The sequence below is a fragment of the Oryctolagus cuniculus genome, chromosome 2 (genome assembly GCF_964237555.1).
Source record: "Oryctolagus cuniculus chromosome 2, mOryCun1.1, whole genome shotgun sequence".
Classification (NCBI taxonomy): Eukaryota; Metazoa; Chordata; class Mammalia; order Lagomorpha; family Leporidae; genus Oryctolagus; species Oryctolagus cuniculus.
In genome coordinates, this window is record NC_091433.1 from 91,114,909 (window position 1) to 91,141,483 (window position 26,575).

Here is a 26,575-nt window from a genome sequence, read left to right on the forward strand (position 1 = left end):
GCGCTTCAGCAAACATCCAGGAAGCATTTCCATGTATTGCTTTTCTTCACACACACACACGAGTCCCACACCAAGCACCCACGGTGACAACTTCGCCATCAGCATCAGCAACATCGCCAGGAGACGCAGAGCCAGTAGCTGCCTACTGAAATGTGGCTGATGGGAGATTGGACTTAAAAACAGCAGAAACTTATTGTCTTGGAGAGAAACAAAAAAAATCAAGATTTTGGGAGACCAGAAGTGTGGAATCAAGGTGTCAGCAGATTCATTCTTTTTCTGAAGGCTCTGGGGAGACTTCTCCCTCAACTCGCCCAGGTCCTGGTGGCTTCCAGTGCTCCTGGTCTTCTAGAAACATAGCCCCCACCTCTGGCAGGCCTTTTCAGTGTAGCCAGATCTCCCCGTCCTTTCTCTTAAAAAGGACACTGGGCTTTGGACTTGAAAACCTGCCTTAGATCCAGGATGATCTCCCATACAAAGAGCCTAGTTATACCACAGGGCACATTTTCTGAGGTTGTGGGTAGACAAGACAGGAGGAGGCATTCTTCAACCCACTGTCCACACTGAGGGCCAGCTCCCCTGAAATGATCCAGGCTGCCGGGGTCTGGTTTAGAGAAGAATGCTGAGACTAACTCTGGGATGCGCAGAATAGGGGGTGAGGAGCAGGAGAAAGGCATGGACCACAGAGGTGCACTGGTCACCTCTGGGCATCACTGGTCACTTAGGAAACAGAGGCTGAAAGAGGTGTCGGTGTCCAGGGTTGCTACCTTGAAGCTGGGCTAGGAAGAAAGTCTTCTGACCCAAAATGCAGGGCTCTTCCCACTGCACAAGTTAACCAACTTTACTCATGTCAACACTTCTTTAGGTGCTGGTGCTAAAAACACAAATCTAAGACCTAGACCGTGTCTAACACCTAAATACTAATGTTCACCTAATCAATCAGATTAGGATGGTTAATTGCAAGATGGAGAACTGTAAGATGGAGACAAGGCCACCCACATCCTAGGGACTTCCCTTTCTAGCTGTAACTGGCACCAGACTTACCCTGCAACCAAGAACAAAATAAAACCTGGGTATGATTGAGTTTAAATCGAAAAGCGTTTGAAATATTTTGAAGAGGTAAGGAGAGTGTAGCTCTATCAGAATGAGCATATTTGAAGGGAAGAGCTATTCCGAGGGACAAAGAAGAAGATTTCTAATGAGCAAAAAAGGGCCAATTCCATCAAAATAAATAAGACATCCTAAATACGTAAGCATCTACCAATATAGCTTTAAATTCATAAAATGAGCAAAGCTAGACAAACGAGAGGCTACACAGAGAGGCAGAGATACAGTTTCCTGAAGGTGGATGTTATATTGGTGTTATCTACAGAATTCATGCCACTCGGAGTTGCCGTCTGCCTTTTCCTGCTTATTAACAGCAATGAGAATATGTTCTCCAAAGATTGCCCCTTGCTGTTGCACGTATTTGTGTGTCTGCAGGCCAGACACAGATGCATTACACGGCACCTCTTACGAAGTGCTCATCCCAGAGACGCTGGAAGCATTTGGCAGGAAAGCATGCAGTAAACACCAAATCAAACAACCTGCAGGGGAAATCTTCTTTTTGCAGAATCCTTTACGAAAGTCCTCCGTGGCAGAGTAAAGCATGCTGGGAAATTGGCGTTGACCACTAAAACAACACAACATCCAGGGGGAAGCTGCGAGTGAGGAACTGCCTCCTGGTTTAAGTTTTCTCACCCGGTCAGCTGTCCCGAGACCTCCACGAAACAACCCCTTTTCACAACCCCTTCCGGGCCTGGAATGCCCCTCCTCAAGTCCTTGCCTGGCAAACTGCGCCTCTTCTTCTGAAACCACGCATTCATTCCATCTAAACTGCCGATGAAGCCCCTACTGTGCACCAAGTGCCATGTCAGCACGCTCAGACCGAGATCTCCTCCTCACCCTCACAGGGCCGCCTCCGCACCAGGCTCCCTGCGGCGCTGGCCTGCGCACCCCTGGATGCACCCTGGGTTCTCGGGAACAAGTCGTATGTCTGCGTGGCTGTTTCCCAGCCCCGAGGAAGGACCAGGTCCATCCATCTCCCAGTCTGACACATAGTGGGTGCTAGAGAAATGCTTGTTGAATGAAGTCATCCATTATTCACGAGGACTTGGTGCAGTTAAATCTGTTAAATGATTCTTCTAATGAATATTAGAGAAATGAAAACAATTATGCTCAGGAAAATTACTTCTTTTTGAGACATTCTTAGCTTCTTTTCTTATTTTATTAGCATTTTATTAACAGTCATAGCAGCTGCTTCTAACATGCCCATAAAGCTAATGTCAGTGATTTTTTAAAGAGATGTATAGTATAAATATAGATGAAATCATGCCTGGTTAACCTTTCCCAATTTAAAATCATGAGAATCATTGAGTTATTTTCATTTTTGTTTGAAAAGCTTTGGGGAAAAAATAGAATGAGCTTAATGTACCAGGGCATTTGTTAAGTTTCTATAATAATCATAATATTCATTTCCAAAAGGGAAAGTGGTAGAAGGCATTCATTGAACTTGACTTTGCAACACCATGATCTGGCACATCTTATAAATAGGGTTCATGCTGTTTATTTAAAAACAGGATAGATCTAAAAGCTTCCTCAAGTTCATAAAACTATGCTGAACTTTCCTTGAGAAAAATGCAAAAAGCAACCAGCAAACTTCTAGTGCTTGTCCCCACAAAGGGGGAAGCCACTGTCCATGGAATCCAGGGGAATATAAACATCAAAGGCACTCTGCAGATGAAGAACTGTCATCTCCATCTGCTTATTGGGAAACAAAGAAAATGCTTAACCCACCGTTGTGTTGCCAAGCGCTGCGTGGGAAAGGGCAGAGGGGGGAGAGCACACGCGGGTACCTACTTGGTCTGATGCTTGGACCCCTTCAGATGGGCATGGTACTGCTCTATGGAGTTTAGAGAGACACTGCAGATGGTACATCTGTAATTGCGCCTCAGACCTGTGGACAACAGACACACCTGGTTAGCTGGAGTCCATCCACAAATGCCCACCTGAGGTTCCGGTCTCCAAAAGTTCAGGGACACAGAATCCGAGGGACTTCTGGTCCACCCCACCAGCGCCACTTCTACCCCTTCTTCCAGAGCTCGCTGGAACAGGTCTCAGCAGAAGTGAATCTGAACATGTCGGAAGCCACCTACTCCTTTCTGGAGGGCTGCAATCATTAAAACATACTTCTCTGGAACGAGATAAAATGCTTCTGGACATTTTATCATTTAAGCAATGAAGAACTCTACTTCTTTTCCTCCTAAGGCATGTAGACATAGAATGCTGTCATGAATTGAAACTCCAGAGAAAAGCTCTTGCAATTCCTTTTCCAACTTTTATTCCAAAGGCAGAATTGGAACTTCAACTTGAGACATCATTCATTTAGGCTCCCCTTCCAGAATCATCTTAGAGAATCCCTCCCAGGAGAGGGATAACACATCAATCTGCTGTAGATGAAGTTTTACTTTCCACTATAGCATTTAAAGAAAATCCACTTGTTCATTTGTTCATCTCTCTAATTAATTCATTAACACAGAATCAACTTTGAGTCAGACATTGGGGATTACAAGATGAGGAAGATACTCGTTGCTTTCAAGGAGTTGAGCAAAATATTTGCTGTTTCACATTATTGCCTCTTCTGGAGCCAAGCTTGTGTTAGAAAGTAGTTTTAACAAAATAAATTAAAACATCTGCCCTGCCCAGCCCAGAGACCCCATCAGAGCTCAGCCATGGGTGAATCAGTCATGACCCAGAACTTTGGGTTACTATCCTGGCTCCAGTCATCCTGACTGTGAGATCCAGGGGAGGTCCAGCCTTCCAGGCCTTAGGATCCTCATCAACAAGATGACAGCAAGGCCAACCATATCCCAGTGTTGCTTTAAGAACTAACTAAGACACTTAAAATGCCTAGCAAGTGAGAGCTGCTGTTGATAGTTTTGTCACAAGACTCTATGCTTTACCATTGTAAAAGCTAAGACATTAAGCAACTGTAGCACTTCTCTCTGATGAATGCGGAATGTTTTACTGCTTAGGAACAGAGTCAGTCTCTCTTTTCCTAAAAACAAAATAATGCAGCATTGGATGAGCTTTGCAATTTGCTACCTGGGTTAAGTTTATTCAAATAGTTTGACTTCTCTAGATTTTTGTGTCTTATTGTATCAAGAGGATTAATGGGGACATGGCAAGTATAAGAGTACTCGTCATAGGACAAGTGATGGAGTGATCAGTAGGAGTTACAATGGAACCCTTTCTGTCTCTGCTCCAGCTGAAGGGATGGGATACAATCCTGAGACATGGATGACAGTGACATCCACACGCCCTCGGAAGGTAAGGTAGGTTCCAACAGAACCCGCCAAGAACAAAAGTCCAACCCTCAACTGCCAATCTAAAAATGAGACCAGAAAAGAGAGGAAAAAGTAGGTAGAAGCTTTCTTACGGTCTTATTGTATTGTTAGCACCACTTCCGCTCCACCATTTGAGAGAGTAGAGTGCTCCTTCACTCTAAACCTGCGGAAAATGTCCCCATGGAACTCCCGGAGCACCTAAGGAGTACCATCTTGCGCTTGGGAAGAGCCTGCTGACCCCTGACGCCACCTGCAGGATCCAAAGGGAACGTTAGCCCTTCTGCTGGGCAAGTGCAGGAGGTGGCAGGGTTGGGCATGCATGGCCTGGGCTCAGAGCCTGCCAGAACGAGAGAGACACGTGAAGTTTCCCACGTTCGCTGTTGTGTGAGAGGAACTGATTTGGTGATGTCTCAGATACCTCTCAGGAAGGCTGCAGAAAGAGCATGGAAGTTTGTAGCTGGGTATCTAGATGCTCACAGCGACCACAGAGTCCCTAAAATCCAGGAAGGCACCTCGTGGGAAGAATAGGTTCGCAACTCCTGCCAAGTCCAACAGTGTCTATACTAGTGTGGTATAGCACGTATCATGACAACTTTCATTTCTCTCACCTTTCAGCCCTCAGCCCTGGCAGAACCAGAGGCAACTTCCTGAGATAGAGGAAGGAAAGTAGACGCTCCAGCAGAGACAATGAAGGCATCTTGCCACCCTCTCACTGCCTGTGACAAGTCGGCAGCCCCAAGCGGAGCTGAATGTGGAGATATTTTGAAAGTATTGTTCTATTCTGGGTCTATCTAGAAACTGGAGATGATTACGTATTTATGAATGAGTAAAGGACTCTTTAATACAGAAAATAAGTAAAAATTCATGAAACCTACCCTGATTCTTGTTCACGAGGAAGGGAAGGGTTAACCCTACTAGGACAAGAGGAATAGACTATGGAGGAGAAAAGTAGGGTCACTTTCTCATCACATCAAATGCAGTGACTCCTGCCTGCTGAGTGTCCCAGTGCCATCAGAGTTGCTCTCATGTCTGCAATACTGACCACGAGAACTTCCTGGCGGCTGCATTCCTATGGCCCCATGCACAGTTCAGAAAACCTTATTTGAAACATCCTATGAAAATATCCCGGGTTGGCCACTAAAGAGAACTGGCTTACTTTTTTGTTTGTTCTTTTGTTTTTCTTTTGTTTTCACTGTACTAGTCCCACACTGGTGTGCCTGGATTTGATTCCCAAACCTGCTCCAATCCCAGCTTCCTGCTAAATGCAGACCCTTGGCGGCAGAGATAATGGTTCTCGTGATTGGGTTCCTTGTCACCCACGTGGAAGACCTGAACTGAGTTCTCAGTTTGCAGCTTTATCCTGGCCCAGTGCAGCTGTTACAGGCGTTTCTGCAATGAATGAGATAGGAGCTCGCTCTCGCACACTCTCTCTCTCTCTCTATCTCTATATCTCTATTTCTATCTCTATCTCTTCCTCTCAGATAAGTAAAATTTAAATTTAAAAAAATGACACTGACTTGACCTAACTGTTCAATCAAGAGTGAATAAAATTCTGGCAAAAAAAAAAAAAAAAGTGAAGATACAAATATCTTCTTAGGAAGCAATTTGAGGGACCCAAAATGTTCTAGGCACAGCAGGTTTCATGACGAAACAGACAACTGTTGAGTCTCCATTTCCCGAGCAAGCTTGAGAATGTGGATGCAGCCTCCAGCAATCAACTAACATTCTCATCCCCAGACACTTCTTGCAGAGATCCTGATTCTATAACGGAAGCTTGGCATGAGACCTGCAAACATACAAGAACTTGCAGATCATAGCTCCAACCTCCACCAACACCCCCATCAAAAGCAAACACCACCATCCCATTGACTCATACTCCTTTCAGGAACTCGAATTTGCCGGAACAGTACTGCATCTTGACATTAAAAGAGAAAAAAACACTCCGTAAAGAAGAGCTGTGCAGGTGTGTGTGATTCAGAAAGATGGCTGAGATCCCCCACCCCAGAGGCTCCAGTCAGCCCAGCCAGCGTGGAAACTGTCTGACTGTTCTTCCAGAGCTGAAGCATCCTCTTCTTTCATGCATGAGTTCAGAACAGGAAAACCAGCTCCCGGCTTTACTCCCTCCAGGGTCTCGAGCAATCTCTCCGTAATAAATGCTGAGCACCATTTCTATGGACCTCTGCAGACCACAGCCTAATCAACGGTCGCGTCCTAATAAACGGAGGTCAGCCTGGCAATAGGCAGAAATATTTATGTGCAAGAATAGGCAATTTTTTTAAGAACACCAACAAATCTAAAAAAAAAAATTCTGATCTGCTGCTTTCCATTCGGCAGCCAGAGACGCGTGGGCAGGGGATATTTGGCACTTTATTGCGATGCAAACTACAGGGCTCATAAACTGGGAAGGCAGTGCATATAAACAAGAACAAAGGCAGAGAAGGGGCAGGGCAGGCCTCCCACACACAAGACACAGTGTCCTTGGTGGGAACTTGGTGCCTCCTTAGTACTCAGTTGAAATCCTAATTACTTTGGAATTACATGGCCCCTTTCCCCTTAAGACAACCAGAGAATTTTATTATGAAACCAGAAATGCTAACTCTCTGATTCCTTTTCAGCACAATGCCATGTTAAGCACAACCTCAAACCTTTGCAAACCTGAAGGTTACTTCTACTCAGCTGCCCCATCTGTGGAAGGGAACTGTGTCCCTGCTGGCAAGACGCTGGCAGGCAGTGCAGCTGCAGAGGGAGGGCGTCCCCCACGTGGCAGCAGTGCAAAGCAGGCCGTGAAAAGCCCCCACGGTGCTGCAGGAAGCAAACACGGAGAGCTGGAGAAGAGGGTCTCCAGCCCCCAGGATCTGGACGCGCGTCTTGAAGATGCATCACTTTCGTGTTTATGTTTCCCAGCGCAGCATTTGTAAAACAGATGGTCCCGGTGAGTTCGCAGCGTGCGACTGCTCAATGTGTCTTTTCAAGTCTAGCAAAGCTGGATGTCCCTGTGACTTCCGCGGCATCCATGCTACATGAGAGGAACATCACTGAGCTCTTATTGCGGCGCCAGGTCTCAATGCTGATTGCCAGCAACACCGGAGAGAATGAGACAGAGTACATTTGCTTGTGGAGCTCATCGGGGGAACAAGTAAACAAATACAAGACGTCACAAAGGTTGGGAAAGGAAACAGGCCCGCGAGAGAGACCCAGTGGGAAGAGAGTGATTCGCAGAGCATGAGCAGCGGGGTTTTCTGGGAAGTGGGAAGTGAAATCGAGGCCGATAATGAGCCTGGGACGTGAAGGACTGGGTGAGACATTACCCAGGGACCAGAGGAGGCAAGAAGTGGGAATAGGATTGCACTGCTCAAGGAGACAAAGTGGTGGAGGAACAAACAAACCTCACCAACTCAGAATCCCGCAGCCAGCAAAAGCGTCCTTCGAGCGCCAGGGCTGGCCAAGAACCTTCTCAATAGGCAAAAACTAAGAGGAGAGGTTGTCTGCCAGCAAACCTGCACTACGGAAATGCTATATATAATCCTCCAGGTCGAAAGAAAATGGCATCGGAGATAAACTGGGATCCACAGAAAAGAGGAAAAATACCAGAAATGTTAATATGTGCATATCCATCTGTTTTAAAATTCTTGTTATTTGGAGATTGACAACAACAGCACAAGAATGGGTGAGAACTAGAAATAATACTGAAAAATCATTATATTTTACATGAAATAGGGCAATATTTACTCTAAATAGCCAGTGATGATTTAAGGATTTATATTGTAATCCCTAAGAACAAACACTAAGCAAACACAAAGGAAAAAAGATATAGAGAAAATAAAGTAGAATAATAAGGATTATCTGGTTAACTCAAAGAAAGTAGGAGAGGAGGAATAGAAAAATAGGAAAGGCATGGGAACAAATGGAAAATAAACAGCTAAATGATATTAAACAGATCAATAATCACATTACAGATAACTGGATACATCACCCAAAAGGCCAACACTGTCAGACTGGATAAAAAGTAAGAGCTAACTCTACAGTGAACTCAGAAGATGCACTGTGTACGTGCACAGGTCGAAAGCAAATGGATGGAAAAAGACACGCCATGAAAACAGCCAGTGCGGGGAGGCGCCTGGGCACCAGCCAAGACGCCACCTGCACAGCCGCATCCTACATCCAGTCTCAGTTCTGCTCTTGCTTCCAGCTTCCAATTAAGGTGGACTCTGGGAGGCAGCAAGAGATGGCTCAAGTACAATAGCAAGACGCCACAATCTTTCCAAGTATTTAGAGGAAGTAAGTATATAGAGAAGTTAAGAACGTGTTGAACCAATCCAAGAGTTTTACTAAATTTTAAATATTTACATTTTGTAGAGTGAATTTCTTATAACTCAATTGTTATAAATAAATAAGAAGACTTATAAAAGGCCTAAAACATCTAAATAACTGATGGTCAAAGAAAAAATTACCAGGGCTGGCATTGAGGTGCAATGAATCCCATAAGAATGCCAGTCTGGATCTTGCCTGCTCTGCTTTCAACCCAGTGCCTTGGAAAGCAGCGAAGAACGGCCCAAGTGTTTGGGTCCCTGCCACCCATGTGACAGACGTGGATGGAGTTCCAGGCTCCTGGTTTCATCAGGCCTAGCCCCAGCCATTGTGGCCATTTGGGGAATGAAAGATTTCTTCTTTCTTTCTCTCTCTCTCCCTCTCTTTGTCTCTCTCTCTCTCTCTCTCACTCTGCCTTTCAAATAAATAAATAAATCTTAGAAAAAGGAAAAACTACAAAGGGAAGTTTTAAAATATTTAAACTGAATGATAAGGAAAATACCACATACTAAAAGTTTAGGCTAAAGCAGCTTTTACAGGGACACGTGTAGCTTCCCATGAAAAGCAAAGAAAGGCTTTAAATCCATGGCCGAAGCTGCACCCCTGCGAAATCACAAGACGAGCAACTTGGGCCAAAACCATGTGGGAGGGAAGAAACAGTAAAGAGCAGAGACAACGAGATAGAAAAACAAACTGCAGAAAAAATTAACAAAACTAAAATCTACTTCTTCTACAATGTTAAAACAAACATTATCCATTCACAAGTGTTATGGTAGAAAAAAAAAAAAAAAAGAGAAAGACACACAAATTACCAAAGCAAAAGAGTAAGCATCAGTACAGACCCTGCAGATACTTTAAAGGATCCTGAAAGAATATTATGAACAAATGTATGTACCAACAAATTTCACAATGTGTATAAGATGGGCAAATGTCTTTAAAAATGCAACAGACCAGAACTAGCACAAATGGAATAGAAAATCAGGCTGGCCATTTATCTATTAATGCAGCCGAGTTTGTTATCAGAATGCTCCTGTGAAGAAATAGACCTAGAGGGTTTCTCTGGAGAAACCTCTAAAATACTAATTGTATATGAACATTTTTAGCAAACAGATGGAGGAACAAAATATCAATAGTTTGTGTTGACGCTGTGGCATAGCAGGTTGTGGCTTAGTGTGCTAAGCTATTGCCTGTGACGCTGGCATCCCACAGGAGTACTGGTTCAAGTCCTGGCTGCTCCACTTCCAATCCAGCTTCCTGTTAATTCACCTGTGAAAGCAGCTGATGATGACCCATGTGCTGGGGCCTCTGTCACTACATGGGAGACCTAGAAGAAGCTTCTTGCTCCTGGCTTCAGCCGGGCCCAGCCCTGGCTGTTGTGGTCATTTGGGGAGTAAACCAGTGGTTGGAAGATCTCTCTCTCCCTCTCTCTCTCTCTCTCTCTCTCTTTCAAATAAATAAATAAATCTTTTAAAAAAACAACAGGATATCAATAAATACAGAAGAGAATATATTTGACAATTTTTAGTCTCATGATCAAAATTCTCAGCAAACTAGAAATTCCATAATTTGATAAGGAACACCTATGAAAAATCCACCTCTCATACTATATGAAATGGCAAGATAATGCACAGTTTCCTAAGATCCAAAACACTTAAGAATGTCATTATTCTTATTCTTATCATGTCCATTCAGCATTGCTTTAGAGCTTCTACTCAGGGCAAGATGAAAAGGAAAGCAAAGATTGAAAGTGGAAAAGTAAAGTGAGCTTCATTCACAGAAAATAGTATTTCTATATAAAATCCTAATAGATTCACAAAGAGCTAGCATAAGTGAATTACACACACTTGGGTCACAATACTCCAGGGCCAAAAAACAGTCAACTGTATTTTTGAAATACCTACAATCAACTAAGACCACTATCACTGCATAAAGATCGTTTTAAAATACTTAGCAATGAATTTAACTAGAGATGCATAAGAATGGAAACCGAGGAGGAAGGTAAACAGATACAGAGATGTATATACCATAGTCATGAACTGAAAGGATCCATATGGTTGGGGCCGGCGCTCTGGCATAGCGGCTTAAGCCACTGCCTGCAGTGCCGGCATCCCATTTGGGTGCTGATTCAAGACCTGGCTGCTCCACTTCTGATCCAGCTCTCTGCTGTGGCCTGGGAAAGCAGTAGAAGATGGCCCAAGTCCTTGTGCCCCTGCACCCGTGTGGGAGACCTGGAAGAAGCTCCTGGCTCCTGGCTTCGGATTGGCGCAGCTCTGACCATTGTGGCCATCTGGGGAGTGAACCAGTGGATGGAAGAGAGTCTCCCCCCCCCCCCTTACTCTTCCTCTATCTCTCTCTCTCTGTAACTCTGACTTTCAAATAAATAAATAAATCTTTTTTTTTTTTATTTTTTTTTTTGACAGGCAGAGTGGACAGTGAGAGAGAGAGACAGAGAGAAAGGTCTTCCTTTGCCGTTGGTTCACCCTCCAATGGACGCCACGGCCGGCGCGCTGCAGCCGGCCCACCACGCTGATCCGATGGCAGGAGCCAGGTGCTTCTCCTGGTCTCCCATGGGGTGCAGGGCCCAAGCACTTGGGCCATCCTCCACTGCACTCCCTGGCCACAGCAGAGAGCTGGCCTGGAAGAGGGGCAACCGGGACAGAATCCGGTGCCCCAACCGGGACTAGAACCTGGGGTGCCGGCACCACAAAGCGGAGGATTAGCCTAGTGAGCCGCGGCGCCGGCCTAAATAAATAAATCTTTAAAAAAAGAATGAATATGGTTAAGCTATGCATTCTTCTGCAGACCCAATACAAACGTCTGACAATTCCAACAGACTGAATTCCAATAAACAGTCTATACAATAAACAGTCTACAAGTAGAATGTACATGGGAAGCTAAGGCCCAAAAAGGCCAAAACAATTTCTTAAAAAGAAAAATATTTGAGGACTTGCACTCCAGGCTATCAAGGTTTCCAATAACGACCACAGCAGCATCAACACAGCATAAGCACAAGGATGAACACATCACATCTTTGGGGGGAGCAAACCAGGGAGTCCAGGACAGGCACACACAACGGCCCAAGGGGTTTTCAACAAAGATGTCAAAGGAGTCCAATGGGCAAAGACAAACTTTTATTTTTCCTTTTAATTTTTATTTATTTGAAGAGCAGAGAGTCTGACAGAGATACTGTATATGTTGGTTCACTCCCCAAAGGCCCTCAACAGCAGGGTTGCATACGGCTGAAGCCAGGAGCTGAGAACACACTGTGGGTCCCCATGTAGGTAGCAGGGACCCAACCATCACCTGCTGCCTCCAAGGGTGTGCATTACCAGGAAGCAGAACTGGAGGCAGAGCGGAGACCAAAAGCCAGGCACACTGACACCCCCAGTGGTGTCTTAAGTGCTGTGCCCAATGCCCGCCTCTGCTATTTACCTATTCTTCAAATTGTTATTAAGAAAAGATTATCGGCCGGTGCTGCGGCTCACTAGGCTAATCCTCTGCCTGAGGCGCCGGCACACCGGGTTCTAGTCCCGGTTGCCCCTCTTCCAGGCCAGCTCTCTGCTGTGGTCAGGGAGTGCAGTGGAGGATGGCCCAAGTGCTTGGGCCCTGCACCCCATGGGAGACCAAGAGAAGCACCTGGCTCCTGGCTTCAGATCATCGTGATGCGCCAGCCGCGGTGGCCACTGGAGGGTGAACCAACGGAAAAGGAAGACCTTTCTCTCTGTCTCTCTCACTGTCCACTCTGCCTGTCAATAAATAAATAAATAAATAAATAAAAGATTATCAATAATAGTGCTGGAACAAGTAAACAAATATATGAAAGAAAAAATGAATATTAACCTCTCCCTCCCATCACACACTAAATGAAAGCTGTTTATACATTTAAATGTAGAAGCTAAAAACAGAGAATACCTTCCAGAATGTGGAATAGGCCCAGATTTCCTAGAAAACAAAATGCATTAAACATAAAAAAAATCGATAAATTGGATTTCATAAAAGGCACAGGCTTTTGCTTATAAAAGACACTATTATGAAAACAGAAAGGTAAGCCATCGCCTGGGAAAAGAACACTTGTGGTGCACACATCTAATATGGAGCACTGTGTCCTGAATATATAATAACCCCTACAAATCAATAATAAAAAGACAACCCAATTTTTTACAGGGAAAAATACTTGATTAGATATGTCATGAAAAGAATTATATCAATAAGCACATATAAAGGTGTTCAGCATCATTTGTCACCCAGGAAATAAAAGTTAAAAGAACAATTAAATTATCATCGCATACTCACTATGAATGCCAACATCACATGAAACAATTGCAAAAATGGCCACGTGGAACAACTGGACTGTCACACACATGACGGGACTGCAAAACGGAACAACCACTTTGGAAAACTATGCGACAGTTTCACATAAAGTTAAACACGTACCTACAATCCTACAGAAATCCCTACATTCAGGAACAGTTAGATATACAAAAGACTTGTACCAGAAAGTTTAGAGCAGCTTGAAGCATAATGGCCCCAAATTCAAAACTATCCAAACTCCATTAACACTGATACACAGATTATGGTATACTTATGCAAAGAAATAATATCTGAATTTTTAAAAAAAAATATTCTGGGGGCCGGCGCTGTGGCGCACTAGGTTAAGCCTCCACCTGCAGCGCTGGCATCCCATATGGGTGCCAGTTCTAGTACCAGTTTTTCCTCTTCCAGTTCAGCTCTCTGCTTGGGCCCTGCACCTGTATGGGAGACCAGAAAGAAGCACCTGGCTCCTGGCTTTGGATTGGTGCAGCTCCAGCCGTTACAGCCATTTGGGGAGTGAACCAATGGAAGGGAGACCTTTCTCTCTGTCTCTCTCTCAGTGTCTGTAACTCTACCTGTCAAATAAATAAATTAAATCTTCTGATTAATACAATAAATAAATGAATTTCAAAAACACATTGTCTAGGTAAAGTAAGTGTGACAGTAAATGGCACAAAAGGTTTTAAAAGGTCATGGATGAAAATGTGTTATATTAATAAATTCCTTATAACAGTCAAGAAATAAGTTCATGGAAGAGGAATATTAGGAAAAATAATGCCTAGGCTTCAACATTTTTGCACCAGAATAAACTCATCTTTTAATCCATTTCCCCATGAACTTTTTGAAGTACACTTGTTCTGGATGATTCCTGGATACAAGGTTGAGAAACAGCAGAGTTATTCTATATCAACAGAATTCAGAACAGAGTTGCCTTTCGGGGATAGGAATTGACTGGGAGGTAACAAAAGAGAATTCGTTATTGTAATTAAAATGCTCTATCTCTTGAGTTGGAATGGCAATTATAATGTGGATTCACTTAGCAAAGTTCATTATATTGTACCCCCCAAGATCTGTATAATCCACCTAAGAATGTTAGATGCATGTAGTCTTACACGGGAACCTCAGCAAACTATATTCCTCAAAAGGAAACTTCACATCCATGCAAATGTTCTGACAACTTTGCAACATTCAAAGAAGTATTTACATATGTTCTAGATTACAATAAGGCCCCCTAAAACTGGATCTATTTGGAAAATTAACAATGCAAAAGTAAAAACAATATGGTATTTGGTTTTGAGCTATTTTATTCTTCTCCACTTCTGTAAACATCTATTTCTCAAACTACCCAAGGATTTGTCATCATCCAGCATAATAAACAACAGCTAATAATTATATATAGGCACTGTGTATCAATTATCCCTATAGGCATTTACTCTTTACAAAATCTCAAGAGCAAATACTATTGTTACCCTGACTTGACAGATGAAGAAACTGAGGTGCAGTAACTTGCTCAAAATGCCAGAGCTGGGCTTTGGGTTCTGGTTGAGGAGTTCATGCTCCTAGGCACCACACACACTGCTTCCTGTGGCACAAAACAAGCAACAGAATTGCAAAAGTATTCAGGGCTCCTTGGAGACCAGCTAGTTTAGTAGTCTCACACTTGCCCATGAATAAGTGAGAATCAAGTGCAAGTTGATTAAAAAAAAAATCCAGGTTTCACCTGGAATTGTGATTCCATTGGAACATAAAGCAGCAAAGTTTGGGGGACTCTACTGGTCTGGTCCAAATTCCCATGGAAGAACTATAAACTTGCACATCTTTCTACAAATTTTTTTTATTCCTCAGCGAGACAAAGGAAAAGAGAAGAAACCCATAGAGAGGGTTGGAGAGGGCTCCCTCTAACACTGGTACCCAAGTACCTACAACCGACGGGACAGAGCTGTGCTGAAGCTGGAAGCCAGGAGCTCAGTCCAGCATGGGCACACACGGGCAGCAAGGTGCACCTGGCTGGGCCACCAGGGTGTCCTTTAGCAGGAAGCTAAATCAGGAGCCAGAGCCAGGCATTAAGCCCAGAAGCTCCCGTGTGGGATGTGAACACCTTAACTGATGTCCTGCTACGTCTCTGACAAGAATAATGACTTCTGCAGCTGCCTTCATCCTGCCAATGGCATGGAAATTGTCACTTGGTGCAACTTGGTGGCTGTTCTTAGTTAAACATGGCTGAATTCCACCTATGGGCCTGAGTTCTCCAGCACAAGTTTCTTCCCATTTCTTCAAATCCATCAAATACTGGCAGAAAGCCATCATGCCCCCCAGGGCTCTGTTAGCCAGCATGAAAATCCATCAGCCTCATTAGCTCACGTGTTCAAGCCCCCTGCCACCATCCTGGTGACGTCTCCTGTTTCTTGATGAGTTCCTGGAACTGGGATCTTCAAACTGAGGGCCGCATCTCATCAATGAGAACAGAGACAGACAGACATACTTCTTGTGCACTGTCATCCTATCAACACTTCCAAAGCTTTAAGTGTGTGTGTGTGTGTGTGTGAACTCTGACACACAGTAATCGATACTCATACTGAACTTTTTATCATTCAATCCCGCACAGCTTTCTGCGAAGCCAAATCTGCATTGTTCACCAGCTTTATCATTGATCTCTTAGCTATTTGTTTGTTCCCATAACGTCCCATCTCAGCACATTCTGCCTTTGCCTCTTGGGATCGCGAATATGATTCTCAACTCATGTGGCAACTGTGATTGGGTGGTCGTGGCTGCCTGGGCTGCTCTCACAGATTAAGAGCCCTCACCCCAGAGGGTAGGGCAGGATCCCCACAATCAATGAACCACGTCTGATGCTGCTGGCATGACTTAGCTCCAGCACGTCAACACAACTCATGGAAAAGCCAGGGGGAAGGAAAATGTGGGAAGCCAGGGAATCGTGAATATTAAGGTAGCAGGTGGATAGTTCCAGCAGCTGGAACGTAGCTGCACTAGGGCTTTAAAAAGACAAGTGAGACTCCTGGAGGGGAAGTCGATGAATCCTGTTTGCAGAAAGAAAGCTGTGTTCAAACCACTGCATGGAATATGCAAGGCCTAGCTACTCCGGTTGAGGTGGAGGACGGCGGTCTGGCTCACCAGTCTGTTTCCGGTCCAGCACCCAGAACAGTGCTTAGGAAGCTCTGGATGAGAGACTCCGGGAGTCTGCAGGCCACCACTCATGGGGCTCCTGTGAAGAATGCTGGCACATCCAACCCTGGATGTGCACAAAGGAAAAGCTTCGTTCCCGCGGGCTTACTGTAAGAACCGCCTCCCCTCTCCAGGCACCCCAACAGTCATTCCAGCCTACAGGACACTTAAATGCTTAACCTCCTGCCTCCCTCCCACTGACAACAGGCAGAGACAGCAGGGTACCAAACAGTCAATTAAACAAGGAGTAGGCATTTCCTAAAACTATTCGTTCTCAATTTAAATAGTACATAGGCAGAGCTTTGAAAATTGAATCAGAACCAAATGGTTTTGCATCTTCAAAAGCTGTTTCCAAACAAACACAACTTAGAGCTAGGGAATAAATTTATTCTCAGTAATTAAAAGGCAATCCTAGCCATGTTGGAGGCCTGACCCAAGAAAGGCCTGCGAGATTGTCACCCTACTGTGAAGACACAGGAGGGGCACAGCAGTGCATTCTAAATACCTAAGGATCCCTTTCCTGGAAGGAGAGTTAGATGTCTTCCAAATGGCACAGAATAGATGCTACATTTCAGGACGCAGAGCAAAGCAGCCTCCGCATCACACGGTTTCAGTCTTGGAGATGACCAGTGTCAATATGACCGCTATTGGCAAACAGCGAGCAACCCAAGGAATAAAACTTGCCTTTTGGTTTTGTGACTGGGATTGAATGTCAAGAAAGCAGAAATGTGAAGCAAGCTACTCCTTCGGGTTGCTCCTGGGTGATTTCTAACCACGTGTTAAACGATAACAGATGGGAGAAATACCATCTAGGTCTGGGCTTTGAAATGATGCAAATGGAAGTTCACGGGACAGTAAATTGTGCTTTTCTCTTTGCAGCTCCTGGCAGGGATAAAGATCTCAAAGGACAAAGGCAAGCAACCACACAGCAGGGTGATTTGTTATGTAACTTGTGCTTGACTCGCGGCTTAGGTCTGAGTGAGCTGGAATTCTTGCAAGCCCTGCATTGTTATCTCTTTACCTGTCAGTCACAAAGGCCCACCTTCCTAGGGTGCCTAGGACAAGGGGCGGTGTGGGGGGGTGATACTACCATGACCATGGGTATTAAACTCCTAGTGGAGGTTGTCATAAAATCCCCAGGTGGCTGCAGGCCTCCTAAGGCACTACCCCATCTCTTAAAAGAGGCTGAGAATGGAGAAGGGCCCTGTTTCACCCCTGGCCACGGTTGGGGGTACTATTCAGACTTTATTCCTCTCCCTTTCATTGGCAGGTTCTCAGGCCCACTCACGATGGGTCATTCTCCTGGTGGGACAGACCACACTCACCCTTGATTGTATGTCTCCTCTCTCTGTAACTAAATCCTATTCCCACTCCTACATGTTACTATGCCCCTCCACTTTGAATACTTAATCTCTGACAGGCAAGAACCTGCAATGAAAATTGAGGTACTCAGGCTCACATCATTTCCATTAAACGAATTTTTATTTTCTAAAGCATACTGCTGGATTACCAATTGCTTTGCAGATGCAGTGGACTCTACTCTTCCCCTGAAGTTGTGGGTTATGGAGCAACAGTGGGTTCAATGAAAGCCCCAATGGTTGCTTGCTACTTTCTGGGGCTGGTGGAATACGTGGGGTGTGGGACAGAATGGAAAAGTCCAGACTTCAGCCCCTTCTCTCTCTTTCCTTCACTGGTGTGTCTTCCAAGTTGTCTCTCATTTCCTCCCAGGAGGCGGGGCTTCTTGTCTCTATGGTTCCCTGAATAAGCATCAATAGTCGTGAGAGAGCCACTGGAATTGTTACACTGTCTTTCAGCTGCATGTCTGAGGACAGTGATTGACAGCTCTGCTCAAGTCCTAATGTATCTCCGCCAACCTTGACCGTGGAGCTGCACCCACAAAAGGCACAGGGAAGCAGGAGCTACTTTGGCGGTGACAGCAACAGGACTCAAAGTTGAAATGTGAATAGCAACCAAGTTGGAAAGGTCAAGATCTCGCTTCATTCCCGTGGTAAAGCAGGCTGGGCGATCTCCCGCCTTCCCTCTCTGTCACTCACACCCTCACTCTTCTTTGCTATCCAGCACTTCCCTTAGTCCTTCTCCCCTGCTGGTAGAACTGACAGGAGCTAAGGCAGCTCGCTAGCTAGGTATGCTGAACTGCAGGTGCCAGTCACAAGCCCCCCCCCGCCCCGCCCCCTGTAATTCTATCCTCCAACTTGTCCATCATATCGTCCCCTCCCTGGGACCTACCTCCTCCACCTGGGACCAGCAATGGGAGGCAGGGCTGCAGGTGCCTGTGAATAGGTACTCGCCTTCTGACTGCCTTCTCTCTCTGCTGACCAGGACTGGAGGAGGCGCTCTCTCCACCTCCCCTCTCCCACCCCTTTTCTCCTCCTGGCCCCCTCCTCACCTATGCCCAGGTCTGCGTGTGTTCATTTATTGCACCTGCTGAATACAATTTATATATGCCAGCATTAAGATTCCATCTCTTTATGCATGACAAGGACCTGGAATAAACAAAACCAAACCCCACTTCCCACACTTCAGACCTGTCTCTTTCTGCTTCTTCCAGCAGCTAGCCAGCCAACTCTGTGTCAAGTGCAGCCTGTGTGCTGCTTCCGGGCAGCACCAGTCTCTTAATAGGGATGTAACACCGAAAGAAAATTCTCCAGCAGGTGGAATTTCAGGCTTGGCCAGTGGGGCTGGAGAGAGATTGATGAAGACAGTGGACCTCAACTCACCAGTGCCAGATGGCTGCCTGTTCCACCTCTCCACTGGGCCAGCATGAAACTGATACCTGGACATGCGATGGCCCCACTGTGACTGTCACAAGTGACTTTTCTCTGGGATACATGACGGGAGGCTTCTCCGCATAATACAATTACCTTACCTATTCAGGGAAGCACACCTGATCTCATTTGATTTACAATGCACCAGAGAACAACAGAATCCCCACATTACAGATAAGTGAAACAGGCCCTACTTAGGAAACAAACAATTGTAAAAATTCCAGAAAATGAAAATGATGTTAACTCAAAAGTTTCCAAATATATTGGGGCCTGAGAATAAGGGTAACAGTAAAGGCAACGAACGCACGAAGGAGTCAGGGACGATTTGCAGACAGATGAACCCCCCATTGATCCCTTCTTCATTGACACTTCTGATATAACCCTTACATGACTGCACTTTCTAATCTATTAATTGGAGATACTGATCACACCCACTCAGAAAGGTCATGTGAAAATTCGATGAGTCCATATAGATGAACCACCTAGAAAAGAATCGAAGCATTCGACAAATGTAAACCATAATGTGATTTTTAATCATGACACTCCCATACTTTGAATGAGTGCGGCATGTCATCGTGGTTTAATATTCTAGAGAGGGCGCTCAATTTTAGCATCGTCGGGCACACTCAAATTATTCTGGCAGGCTGCCTTCTCAACAGATCTTATTTATATATATATATATATATATATATATATATATATAAATATCTTTTTTGACAGGTCAAATGCTTCCTTCTATACTAACCATGCGTATCTATGCGGGTGACATAGATGTGAATGGAAATTAGGTCTGATCTTCACTTTTAGAATTTTACTGGGGAGACATGGAAGCCGTGACATGACACGAACTGCTTCTCAAAAGTTATTGACACCAAGGGCCTCAATATAGTTTGCTTGCTTTGTTCTTAAATTGAATGAGGAGGCTATTGAATTGGTAATTAGCTAAGTTCATCAATTCAGTGAGAAGGAAAGAGCTGAGGATGCGCTGGCAGCCTCTTCATCCTCAAGAAGTGCTCCAAACATCCTTCAGAACAAAGGCCTGTGCTGTCTTCTTGTGTCAAGAGCCTGGTTCACAGTGCTCGGGTTGTTGTGGGCGGGGCTTTGCCGGGCAATCCTTTTCCAGCTGTTCAGAACTTGATGTGCCCAAGTAGGGGGAGAGAAGTGCATTTGAGCCCTTCAAGAAGTTCATGAAGAAACAGAAGAGTGCATTTCGGCATAAAAATTGAAACTAACAGAGTACAAAAAATGTGATGCATAAGTATTTGCATTGCAATCTGCATAAAATTATCCCTGCGCATAAACTGTTGAGAGGAAATGGCTTAAAGTCTAAATGGACTTAATTATTATCTTGTAAACACACAGGAAATATTTAGATGCTACACTGTCATTGGTTCCATTTCATTGAAAGAAGTTACGAATGACTAATGGACAAAGAAAACTGTATATGGGTGAGAAGGTCATTTTTCCACTCAATTATTCTATGTTATCTATATTCCCTTTAAACTAGGATCTTTTTGTTTTTTATGTGTTAAACTTCATATTTGGTGAAGTAGGTGAAGTATCAGGTCTTTTCACTGCAATGTAAATTTTTTTAAAGATTTATATATTTGTTTGAAATCAGAGTTACACAGAGATAGAGGAGAGGCAGAGAGAGAGAAAGAGAGGTGTTCCATCTGCTGGTTCACTCCCCAATTGGCTACAATGGCTGGAGATACACCGATCTGAAGCCAGGAGCCAAGAGCTTCCTCCCAGTCTCCCATGTGGGTGCAGGGGCCCAAGGACTTGGGCCATCTTCTACTGCTTTCCCAGGCCATATCAGAGAGCTGGACCGGAAGAGGAGCAGCCGGGATTAGAACCGCCCATATGGGATGCCAGCACTTCAGGCCAGGGCATTAACCCGCTGCACCACAGTGCTGGCCCCCACTGCAATGTAAATTTAAAATATGCTATCTCAGGAACTAAAAAAAAAAAAAAATACAGAAAGGTGAAAAAACAGGGCGGGGAAAGGAGATACCTCATGTCCTTGACCTTTTATCTACAAATCCTTTTCAGCCTGACCCAGTGGAGTGCCACATTCTATTCTGAACCTTCCACATAGATCCAGAGCCTATTCTTACATTAATAAAAGCTATATTTTTAATGGTGGCAGAATACACCTCTGTGAGTTAGCATCTTTGCCATGTTCAGTCCCCTGTGTTCCATGGATTCACACTGGTGTGAACTCTTTTATCTTGTGAAGCTGCAAAGTCTGTGCCCATTAACCACAGCTTCCCACAGCGCCTCCTCCCCAGGCCCCGGCAAGCATCACTCTGCTCCTTGCTCCTGTGAATCAGATCCCTCCAGGCACCTCCTTACAAGTGGAATCATTCATGCACAGACGCACTGGGTGTGTGCAATCGGCGTATTTTGCTTGACGTAATTCCTTCAAGGTGCATTCCGGTTACAGAATGTATCTGAAAGTTCTTGCTTTTTAAGGCCAAATAGTATTCCATAGCAAACATTCATCACATTTTATCTGCTCATCCATCAAGAGGCACTTGAATTGCTCTTCCCTTTTGGATATCATGAATGATACTTCCATGAACGTTGAGTGTACAAATATCTGTTTGAGTTTCTTCTTTATTTTTATTTTTTTACCGAAAAACCTTTTATTTAAGGTATATAAACTCCATGCACTTCATATATATGAATTTAGGAACACAGTGATTCCTCCCACCCTGCCCTCCTGGAGCCTTTACTCCCACCTTTCTTCCCCCTCCCTCTCCTACTCCCACTCTTGTTTTTTACTAACATCTTCTTTCAATTCACTTTATACGTATAAGATCAACCCTACACCAAGTTAAAGTGTTCAAAGAATTGTATAAAGAAAAGGAAAAACTGTTCCTCAACAGTTGAGACAAGGGCTGTTCAAAGTCATTGCATCTCAAAGTATCAATTTGAGATCAATTTCACTTCTTTAGATGGCCTTTTAGGTGCTCTATCAGTTACCCCAGAGCAAGGAGAACAGATGGTATTTGTCCTTTTGGGACTGGCTTATTTCACTAAGCATAACGTTTTCCAATTGCATTCATTTTGTTTCAAATGACAGGATTTCATTTTTTTTTACTGCTGTGTAGTATTCCATGGTGTACATATCCCACAATTTCTTTATCTAGTCTTCATGGGTATATAAGGCTACTTTGAAAAGTTCATGACAAATGGAACAAAAAGATAACGTTATTTTGTTGCAAAAAAAAATGACATAATGTGAGTTTTCAAAGGGCTCATGGAAAATACATACAAGGGATTTTAAAAATTTTCACAAAAAAACCCACTTCCTTTAAAAATTCCATTTTCCACAAACTTTCTGAAGCAGCCTCACACACCCAGAAGTAGAATTTCTGAATTAAATAGATCCAGAATCTATTCCAACACCTTTGAGGCTACCATTTCACACGTGAATTATGGCAGTGCCTTCCACACCAATGTCCCTGCGTCTGCTCCTGGCCCCCTTTGGACAATTCTGAGCACAGGAGTCCGAGCGATCCGTCAACATTTCAGTCCTGAGGTTCCTGTCTGAAAGCCACAGCCATGATGTCTAAAGCCTGGGGGTGTCCCACAGTTCCCCGCGTCCTCTCCCCCCACCCTCCAGTGGCACCCTCTGCTCAGGCCTGGCGCCTGCCGAGCCTCTGCTCCCGTCCCAGACATGCACAGCCTGCCCTCGGCTCCTCCACCTCTTTCTTCAGTGCCCTCCCTCCACTGCACCAGCTGAACTCCCCAAACCTCCACCTTCTCTGCAGCACATATAGTACAATTTTTCAAAAAGTTCTCTGAAGTGTTGCATCAAAACCTAACATCCAGAAAGGCACGGAGCAGTGCTTAGCCTAGCGGTGACAGTGCCGGCTAAGATGTCACGTTGGAGTGCCTGGTGTGGGTGCACAGCTTCATCTCCAGCTTTCTGCTCATACACCCTGGGAGGCAGCAGTGGGGGCTCCCGTCACTGGTTCCTGCCTCGCCCTCGGGGGGCCCGGTCCTGGCTCCAGCCACAGACATTACAGGCACTTGAGAAGTAACCCACTGGATGGGAGTTCTCTCCCTCTCCCCCTACCCGGGGTCCATCTCTGTATATCCATCTCTGTACATCTTTCAGTCTGCCTACCTCTCAAATAAATAAATATGCTTTAAAAGGCAGATCATCTGCCTTTTGTTAACTCTTACATCCCTACGTTCAGAGGAGTGCTTCACACATAAAAGGGTACTTTGAAAAGTTTGTGGAAAAAGGAACTGAAAGATAAGTTTATTTTGGTGTGAGAAGAAAATGTCGACATGTACACATAGCGCAGTTTCTTCAAAGCAATTCATAAAAATGCGTACCATGAAAGAAACTATGCATGGATTTCCAAAAGTTTTCTACCAAAAGACTTATCTTGTAATTCCATTCTTCCATGAATTTTTTTAGAGATACTCGATAAATATTTGCATGGAAAAACAAACGAAGTGAGTTTTCATCACAAAATATTCTAGATAAGTTAAACCTGAAAAAAAATCTTTAGAGAAATATCCAAAAGCATTCTTTTTGGTTACCTGAGGTGGAAAATTCACTGAACTTGACTACTGTAGAAGAGGGAGGGGCTTCCAAGACTCCATTCTGCCTTTCCAAAAGGAACTGTTTGAAGGAGCATTTTAACATTCCCCCAAGTTTATGACATTGGATGATATCCCAGTTTGGGCAACAAAGAACACAGACAACTCCATTTTTAAAAAAATAAAAACTGAGAAACTCAACTTTCTTTCATTTAAAAATTTTATTTTATTTGAGAATCAGGCAAAGAGCTTTGGTCTGCTGGTCCAGTCCCCAAATGCGAACAGGGCACCCCATCCAGGTCCTCCCGTGGGTGGACCCAACCACCTGCTGTTCCCCTCAGCCCCACCAGGGTGCACAGTAGTAGGAAGTTGGAATCTAGAGCAGGCGCAGGACCCACGCCTAGGCACTCTGATGTGGGATGATGGCATCCCAACGGGGGTCTTAACCACTACTGCAAATACCTCAATTTGCTTTTTCTATTTTTTAATTTTTTTTTATTTATTTATTTGACAGGTAGAGTTACAGACAGTGAGAGAGAGAGAGACAGAAAGGTCCTCCATCTGATGGTTCACCCCCAAATGGTCGCAACGGCCAGAGCTACACTAATCCGAAGCCAGGAGCCAGGCGCTTCCTCCTGGTCTCCCATGGGGTGCAGGGCCCAAGCACTTGGGCCATCCTCCACTGCACTCCCGGGCCACAGCAGAGAGCTGGACTGGAAGAGGAGCAACCAGGACTAGAACCCGGCACCCATATGGGAAGCCAGTGCCGCAGGCGAGGATTAAGCTATTGTGCCACAGCATCGGCCCCTGAATTTGCTTTTACTGGCTAGTGTCTGCGTGACACACTTATCTTGAACAGGAAAGTAATGTACATTGTATATTTTCCAAGAGCATATTGAATTGGCTTTTGAATTACATAGAAACCTGTTTAGGAAAATTAACTACGAATCCTAGAATTCCGTGAGAGACAATCCCAAGGACTAGAAAGTGCTACCTGGTGTTCCAACAGACAGTGTCTGGGTTCTTTCAAAGCTTATCCAACCACTACAAACCAGTGATCCAGTCACCAGTTACAGTGTGGGCGTTGGAGAGAGGGCTTGGCTGAAAAAGGGTTAACAAGGTAAGCAGAACTATCAAATCAACCTGAAGTTTAAATTTGAGATTTTCTGAATTCCTCTAGGTGTCTGACATTGGATTCTGTGATGAAATATTTCTGAAATGAAGTAGGGGGAAAAAAAAACATTGGAATGGGCAAGTTCAAAGAATAAAAACAAACCAAAGTATCTTTCGATAGGGCCACTCTTCTAGAGAAACAGACAAAAGAATCCCCCGAGAAATAGTGATGACTCAACCAAGAATCTGGGATGCTTCCATTCCATTCAGTAAATCCAGGAAACTGAGGCACCAACTGCTCCCAGAGCACACCTGTCCACACTCACGAAGCGCACCTGGGTGTGCACTTACCTGTCATCTGAGATCAAACTAGCAAACCTTTGCGAGCCTATCACGCCTTAGGCAGACAGAAGACTACAAAGAAAAAACAGGTTGCGTGGGAGAGCTCGGCAGAGTGGGCTTGTCATCCTGCAAGGGGCCGTCCGAAGACCGTCACGGGAAACTATCTAATCAAGTGGATGATCAACCAGATTATATACGTGGTTTTCCTGGCATCGTCTGGGAAGCTGCATTGCCCATCGAGCCACTTACAGAGAAACGAGTCGCCTCCTTCATCTGGATGAAAGGGGAAAACAATCTCTTTCATAAATAGCAAGAAGGCGATTTAATTCTGTTATCTCTTCTGTGAGGAAAATTGCCCGGATTTCATACAGAAATAGGGATTTAATGCTCGTCCTTTGCCATGTTCTCCTTGAAGCTCTAAGTCAGGAAGAGATGATGCCTCGTGTGCTTTGAGCCTTTGGGCATATTTGGATGCAAGTCTGCGCACCCTATAAGCAATGCAGAGAGGATATATGAGGTGGGCAACAGAAAACTCTGGCTTTGTGGGAAATCCAGGGTGGTCCCAAACAAATATCCTATTTTATTTTCAATATATATTTATTTATTTGAAAGGTAGAGTTACAGAGAGGCAGAGGAAAAAGAGAGAGAGAGAGGTCTTCCACCTGCTTGTTCACTCCCCCAGTAGCCACAATGGCCAGAGCTATCAGAAGTCAGCCAGGTGCTTCTTCCGGGTCTCCCACGTGGGTGCAGGGGCCCAAGGACTTGGGCCATCTTCTACTGCTTTCCCAGGCCACAGCAGAGAGCTGGATCAGAAGTGGAGCAGCCGGGACTCAAACCAGTGTCCATATGGGATGCCAGCACTGCAGGCGGCAGCTTTACCTGCTATACCACAGCACCAGCCCCTCCTATTTTCAAACTTAAAAACCAGATTTACTCTTTTGCGTTTCCAAGCTTGTTTTAACTGATTTTCAGGCCACCCCTGAGGGAGAGCTCTCTTCTTCACGACATGATAAATATACAAGTATCATTTGAAAAAAAAAAAAAAAAGAAGAAGACCCTGAATCACTTTTCTTTGAATTCTGAGAACAGTGGTCTGTGCTTAATTGAAAAGTTCTTCTTGCAAATGCAAAAGTTGTGGAAATTTTTGCTATAGAGTCACTTGAAAGTAGTTTTAATGGACCATGTAATAGCTTATTTCACTGTGCTCTTTTATTTTAGCATAAGAGCATAAATATTCCATTGAAATGTTGAAAATCTATTCAAGGTAAAAATACAGGCCCAGCAAGTCAGCTACTGCATTATTTAGGTTGTGGTCCATTTAAACTCCATCAAGGGTATCTCATCAGTTGCGTCTGCCTGGGATTTTTGCATATATTCAGTGGGATATATGTGATCCCTGAAATTCACATTTCAATATAGTTGCAGGTGCACACAATCACAGTCACAAAACTTGTACAGGGTCCTGTGTCACATTGCTGAGGGGATTCTTCCTGGAGAAAGCCGTGGGATCCTGTTCATTATTCTGAGCATTAGCAGGGAGATCGGTAAAGATGAAAGGTAAAAATTTCCAGTGTTCAACGGGCTCCT

General features: G+C 44.5%; 1 protein-coding gene across 2 annotated transcripts in view; it reads right to left on the bottom strand.

The window, feature by feature from the left end:
• Positions 1-26,575, bottom strand: part of ZMAT4 (zinc finger matrin-type 4) — a 367,608-nt gene that overhangs the window by 34,593 nt on the left and 306,440 nt on the right. For both annotated transcript variants that reach the window (XM_051832388.2, XM_051832389.2), the window contains exon 6: positions 2,896-2,992. In XM_051832388.2, the coding sequence (XP_051688348.1) occupies positions 2,896-2,992 (97 nt within the window). The remainder of the gene's footprint in view (positions 1-2,895; positions 2,993-26,575) is intronic.